This window comes from Loxodonta africana, chromosome 16, assembly GCF_030014295.1.
Source record: "Loxodonta africana isolate mLoxAfr1 chromosome 16, mLoxAfr1.hap2, whole genome shotgun sequence".
Lineage (NCBI taxonomy): Eukaryota > Metazoa > Chordata > Mammalia > Proboscidea > Elephantidae > Loxodonta > Loxodonta africana.
Window position 1 is genome coordinate 1,575,461 of NC_087357.1, and position 7,266 is coordinate 1,582,726.

At 38.4% G+C, this 7,266-nt stretch overlaps 1 protein-coding gene across 1 annotated transcript; it reads left to right on the forward strand.

Moving 5' to 3' along the window:
- The first annotated feature begins 1,248 nt into the window (after nt 1-1,248).
- LOC100676657 (olfactory receptor 14L1-like) lies at nt 1,249-6,996 on the forward strand. The gene is made up of 2 exons (XM_064269095.1): nt 1,249-1,285; nt 5,805-6,996. Exons 1-2 carry the CDS (start codon nt 1,249-1,251, stop codon nt 6,758-6,760), a joined length of 993 nt encoding a protein of 330 aa, XP_064125165.1. The 3' UTR covers nt 6,761-6,996.
- Nucleotides 6,997-7,266: the final 270 nt, after the last annotated feature.

Here is a 7,266-nt window from a genome sequence, read left to right on the forward strand (position 1 = left end):
CAGGAAGACATTAGGCCTTTTGGAGACCCAGGCAGCCTTGCAGGCTGAGGATGAGGTATTGGGGTGCAGGGCAAGCTCATGGTAGTTTCCTTAAGCACCAGCTGGTCCGAGTCTACATCTGTCCAGTTCTCCAATTGAGATTTCTGAATTTATGGGGACAGGGACTTATATGCAAAATACAAAACAAAACAAAGAAGCAACTAAGTGAGGGATTCACATAAAAAATACAGTAAAATTGAGAATTCCTTTATCAAAAACATTTTAAAGAAATGGCAAACCACAAATGGGAAGAAAATATCTACAACCCATTTCAATAACAATGAATTAGTATTCATAATGTCTACATAATTCCTACATATTGATTTAAAAAATTAAAATAAGGAAAACATTTGAACAGCAGTGATCTACAGAAGATGGTAATCAAAATGGGCATTCAATCCATGTGGAAAACGAGAAAGGAAGGGGATTAAATGAGAAAGTGTGCTGGATAAGAGTGAGAATATTTAAGTGTATAGGCTATGTTAGTAAGTTTTGCTTTTAATAGCAAAGAAATATACTGAAGGTTGTTAAGATCAAGAATATCACAAGAAGCTTTGTATTTTGGAAATGCACTCTTTATGTAATGAATGGATTTGGAATAGGAAGGGCTGTGAGTAGGGCAAGAATATAACCATGAGGAGAGACTATTAGAAAATATTAAGGATCTGAATCTAGTTTTCTCCAGTTGGGTTTATGGCTGTTTTGCAAATATAATGATTGATTGTTCCCCCTTTCACTTTCCAAACAAGTGTTCCACCTAACTGAACTTCTGGGTGTGTGGAAAATTATACTATTCAATTAATTCTCTTTTTAGTTTTATCACATGTCACAAAAAAATGAACGGTGTTGCTATCTACTGGGATTAATCAAAGGCCTACTTTGCTAGTTGTCCACAAAGGACATATTTGAAATATAAAGAACCTTGTCTTCAGAGGCTTCAGAAATATGAAAAGTTTCTCTGACTATATCTTAGTTATTAACCACCATTTTACTACAGAGATTGTTAATCATAGCTAAATTGAAGCCAGATGGAATACCCACCAAGTTTATCTTTCCATGCCAGGAAGAAGTGGAAGATATTTGTAATTTTGATTTAAGAACTTAATCTACATTATGAGATCAAGACATTTTAAAATTTTTTATCTGATTTAAATTTTGATCATAAAAAGAAAGAGGAGCTTGAAATTGTGAACCTACTGAAGTTGTTTAATGGCCAAGCTCAGCAGAAATCAGCCCATACCATGCAGTAATTTTTAGTTAAAGTAATATACCATAACTCTGGGAAATAAAACTGTAAAAATGTTATTTTATTGTTCAATCAAGAAATTGCACAGACAGAATCACATATCCTTGTCTGATAAAGTTTAAAGGAAAAGAACCATGGATAATTTAAAATCTGCACAGATTTATTTCATTTGTGTGATAGTGGGCTAGGGATCTGGAAGTGAGCAAGTATACACTTGGTTGAGGAGCTTCTCAGGCACAGGGACCCTGGGTCCAAAGGACCCGCTCTGCTCCGGCACTGCTTTCTTGGTGGTACGAGTTCCCCCTGTCTCTCTGCTCACTTCTCTCTTTTATGTCTCAGAAAGATTGGCTTAAGACACTATCTAATCTTGTAGATCTCATCAATATAACTGCCACTAATCCATCTCATCTCATCATAGTGATAGGATTTACAACATACAGGGACATCATATAAAATGGAGGACAATCACACAATACTTGGACTCATGGCTCAGCTAAGTTGTCAGATATTTTGGGCGGACACAGTTCCACCTATGACAGTCGTCTAGAGTGGGGAGTGGTGAAAGGACAGTGAATCTACAATAGGTATGAGAAATGTTTTGGGTATGCTGGAAATGTTTTGTGTCCTGATTGAGATGGTGGTTTTGTGGACGTATATACAACTCCTAACAACTCATTAAGTTGTTGAATTTAAATTGATACAGTTTTTTTTTATCGTATATAAAATATTGCTACATAAATTGATAAGGAGAAAATCTATTTGAGAGTTTGGCTTGACACACTATAGATGCCCAGGAGCTAAACCCAGATGCCATTTTACTACAATAAAAAGACAAAAAATACCAGATGAAGTAGGAGATAGACCTTAGGAAAGACTTATGATTGAAATTGCTCAAAAAGTTTAGACGTCTGGAATACATGCTCTATATTCCTTGTTTTATTTCAGTATTGAAGATAAACTCTGAAGACTAGGACATAGAGCAAAAAGGTTAGATGGATCTGAATCAGCAATCTATTTTCTAGCCAATCCACGCACATAACCTGATCATACCATGAATACTTTTGTCCAGCTGCCTTTTCCTGTGTGGTTCTCATTTATAAAATGCCAATCTAAACATTATCTGGCAAAATACTCCTCAGAGCTGTCTCAGGAAAAGACAACTTTCAGTGTCCTCAGTGAGGCAGAGGCATAATATGCTGACACTTGTTGTAGGGGAAAAACATCACAAAGTTTAGTAAAGCAAAAAGGAAGTTTTATTCAGCATGTATTCAAAAAGGCAAAAGTGGGAATCAGACAAGCATACTGTCAGAACCATGTCTGTACAAGTCCAAGGAAATATTACAGGACAAAAATGGGAAATGGACAAGCATGCTGCTAAAGTCATGTCTGCCCGAGTGCAGGGAATGTTACAGAATCATCAGTATATACTAACATTACAAATGGGCAAAATCATTGAAAGCTTCACCTATTCACAGTTTGGCTAAAAACTGTGACCCTACATTTTGGACTGTCTTTCTTAACAATCTTTGGTACAGGCTTCAGTAAGGACAGTCAGGAGGGTCTTCATTGGTCCAACAAATTTTCTATTCACTAAATGCTAATAGAAAAAGGTAAGAGTGGAAACTCTTTTGTGCTCTGTTTTATTGGCTTATCTGGAAGATTCTCTAAAAGATATTTTCCAAGACTATCCTAGCTAATGTCTTTGTACCTCGGTGCCCAGTTGATGTGTCCTTATGAGTCCTCGTGAGTCCAGCTCCAGTTGGGTCACATTCCCTATGCTCAAGGACAGGGAATAATGACTCCAATATTATTTCCTAAATCATCCTAACACCTGATTTTAATCTGGATTTCTAGACTAACAGCTATGTTTTTTGAGAAAAACATGTTTTTCCCTGGTGGTCAAAACTAGGATGTGAAACTGGAACAGGCTGCTCAGCCCTATCCTGAACAGAACCTGCACCATTATTTTCCCTTCCGTAGCCTGTCGCCGTCTCCAAGTATGATTTTGCTGTTAGCTCCTCTAAAAGTTAAAAGTTAACCAATGTTTCCCCGAAGACCGTGGAAAAACAAGTGATACCGATCTAAGCCTGTCAAACAGGACGATGTTCACCAGGATGGCACCAGTCACCCCCTGGGGTGATGGGACAATGGCAGGAAAAGATCAACATGTTTGAGATGTGACCACTGAAACCACATGGAAAGAAAATGGACATTCTATAAGTTTCTAAAACCCATGCCTCTTTTCCCTATAAAACCCCAGCTTGCCTCCAGTTTCCTGAGACAGACAGGTTTAGAAGGAGATCATTCCCCCCGGTCTCCATGTATCAATATATATAATAAAGCTCTTGCTACCCACCTCACCCTGTCTCAAGAATTGGCTGTTTGTGACAGGCGGCGCTAACTCGCGAAATTGCGGTAACAAAACCATATACCTGAGGGGTCTTAACCAAGTGACATTCTAACCCCTCAAAATACTCAGGAAGGGTGTTGTGTGGGTGCTGTTGCCAACAAGATATTTTTGCAAGATAGACAAAAAAAATACATGTAAGCATCTTGTGACCACGATCTAAGCATCCTGTGAAACTATCTGTAATCATTAACTACACAATTAATAATCAGCAACCAGTCAGAGTGTGATTATTACAATATTCATTGATTTTCCTGTAATTGCCCTCTCTGTGGTTTGGTTCCTCTTTTCACCCCATAAGAATGCTTGTATGAGGAAATCGCCCCAGGATTACCTGGTTCCATTTTCAATGGGCTTTGTAATTTCCCAATTGCAATTGTTTTAAACCCATAATAAACCTGTTTTAACTTGAAACGGCATTTAAGTTTTTCTCCACAACAGAGCCCACTCAGATATACCTTCTCCCAGCCTTCTTTAACAACTGTGGGAAAATGAACTTGGTTTGGCCTTTTTTCTCTTATTTCTGAAAATAGCCCTTGGAATTTCTCAGCAATCCAAGGTGTCCTTGTCTTTCTAAAAGAGCCAAACAACACTTAAACATGTGTAAATGTATTGGGATTTCCCAACTCATCACTTTGGCAACAGACCTCTGGAAGGTAGGGGGGCATTATGAGGCTACACCCTATTCCCCCACGCCCTCTGCCCTGAGGCCTGATATTGGGCAGCAGGGTTAAAAAGATACTTTTCTGGTTTGGTGCCAACATGTCCGACCACCCACTCTTCCAGTGATCAGGTGGATATGCAGTGGGTCATGTAAGCTTTGATGGGTATAAAAATAGCTGGGGAAAGGACCTCAGAGTTCTTCATCCAGTATGTCAAGTGGAGACATGCATAGAAGAGTTCTCACCGAGTCACTTTCCAGAAGGCAGCTGGAAGAGACTTGTGAAACTGTCCCTTTAGGAATCCCTCAACTATGATTCTTGGTACAGCATTGATAGAAGTTTTCAGCCTACCTAAATAAGCCTGCCTGGACTGGGGAGAACAGCAGAAAGTAGGCCCCCTTAAGTCCCTCATATAATGTACAAAGTGGGGTATGCATAGAAGAGTCATCATCTCCTCCCAGAGAGTCTTCTCAAGTCAGGGGAATGCTCACATATGTATCTGCGTTTGTTGTGGTGTGCTATCTGCTTCTTTTGTAAGTAATAAAACTACTTCCAATGTACTCATACTGTAGGAGCATCTAACATGTTCAGGCTCAGACTGGAAGGAGTGATATTCACGGAGTAGTTACTACCAGTGTTTGACTCCCTTTTAGTAAGGACCTCCTGGCTATTTAGAAATCTGGGACAACCCGTGTCTTGCAACAACACAAAGCAGGATCTCCTAGGTGAAATCCAAAGTCACTAGTGGATTTATCACATCAGATTCCAGGTAATATTTTACTGCACTAAGTTCATTAGGTTGTGTAAGTTTTGAATTATTATAGAACTGTTTCTTATGAAATGCTCTACTCTTGGAGTTATCATTATTGCTATTACGGAAAGTACTTAAAATGACTCTTGATTTTGTCCAATAAGGTTGTAAGTACTATCTCTCTGCATAGTTATAAAATGAGATTTCTTTTCCACATTGCTAATATCACTTTTCCTTTATTTCACTAAAATTAGAGGTAATGATGGCAAATTATTTTCAATGTTATGCTTAAATACAGAGGGGGCAAATAATAAGCTTCAAAATAAATACACAAGTTAAATGGATGGGGATAATATTAAAAAAAATCAAGATTCACTTTTTCTCCAAGCATGTATGCAATCCTCTCTACTTTTATTATTACTGTATCTTCTTTGTTGTTGATTACTTCATGGTTGTTATCACCCTTCCCTTTTCTTTTGCATTTTAATTGTATCTCTTCTTCACACATTTGATGCCCAGGCATGTTTACTGAGAATATGTTCTGTACAAAGCACTACACTGTCACTGAGATACAGGTTTAGAAACATTGCACTGATGTTTCATCTGAGTGATAGATGAGTTGCTTCAGAAACATAATTTTGAGTAGCCACATTTAACTTATCTGAATCTAATTTTCTTTCTACTCTATTATTTTTATAGGAAGAAAAGGAATAACAACAAACGGTCTAAACAGGACTGAAGTTACAGAATTTGTCCTGATGGGATTTTCAGACTCCTTGAAGGTTCAGATCTTACATACTGTTCTTTTCTTATTTGTTTACCTGGCAGCTCTCATGGTGAATCTTTTAACCATGCTTACTGCTCTGGATGGCCACCTCCAAACACCGGTGTATTTCTTTTTGAGAAACTTATCTTTCTTAGATATTTGCTACATCTCTGTCACAGTTCCCAAATCCATTGTCAATTCCTTAACCCATAAAACCTCTATTTCTTTCTTTGGGTGTTCTGTACAAGTCTTCTTTTTCATTGACTTGGCATCTACTGAGATAGCCATCCTTACGGTGATGTCCCATGATCGCTACATGGCCATCTGCCAGCCCTTACACTATGAGGTCATCATGAACCGAGGCGCCTGTGTGAGGATGATGGTCATGTCATGGCTCAGTGGGATGATATGTGGGTTCATGCATGTGGCAACAACATTCTCATTACCCTTCTGTGGGTCCAATGTAGTACATAAATTTTTCTGTGATATCCCACAGCTCTTGAGCCTCTTAGATTCCAAAGTAATCATTATTGAAATTAGAGTCATGGTTTTTATTACAAGTCTCGTAATAGTCTGTTTTGTTTCCATTGCTTTCTCGTATGTGTCTATTTTTTCTACCATCCCGAGGATTCCATCCAAGGAGGGTAGATCAAAAACATTTTCTACCTGCATTCCACATCTTTTGGTTTTAACACTCTTTATGATATCTGGTAGCATTGCGTATGTCAAGCCAATTTCAAATTTTCCCTCAGTGTTAGATCTTCTCCTGTCTGTGTTTTACACAGTCATACCCACCACCCTGAATCCTATCATCTACAGTCTGAGGAATAAGGACATGAAGGTAGCCCTGAGAAGGCAATGTGGTATGCTTCATGGGTATTTTGACTAGAGACCACTCAGAACTCTGGAACTCTTTTCTAAATAATGTGTTAGCTTAATAAGCTTAGATTTTTCAATTGATTGCTGTACTTTGTCTTGGTTCTTTCCTGAAATGCCACTGTCCTCTAGGGATTGTCTCCATGTTGTTGTTGCCAGTTGCCGTCTAGTTGGCTCTGATTCATGGTGACCTTATGTTTAATAGAACTAAATATTGTCCAGTCCTGTGCCATTCTCATGATCATTGGTATGTTTGAGTCCATTGCTGTGGCTATTGTCTTAATCTATCTCATTGAGCGTGTCCCTTATTTTCGCTGACCTCTGGTTTACCTAACATGGCATCCTTGTCTAGAGATTGATCTTTCCTAAAGAGTTATCGAAAGCTAGTGATCTGAAGACTGACATCCTCATTTCTAAGGAGCATTCCAGTTGTATTTCTTCCAAGATTGATTTGTTTGTTCTTCTGGCAGTCCATAGTCTCCACAGTAGGGTGAATATAATCCTAGGATTCACTAAAAG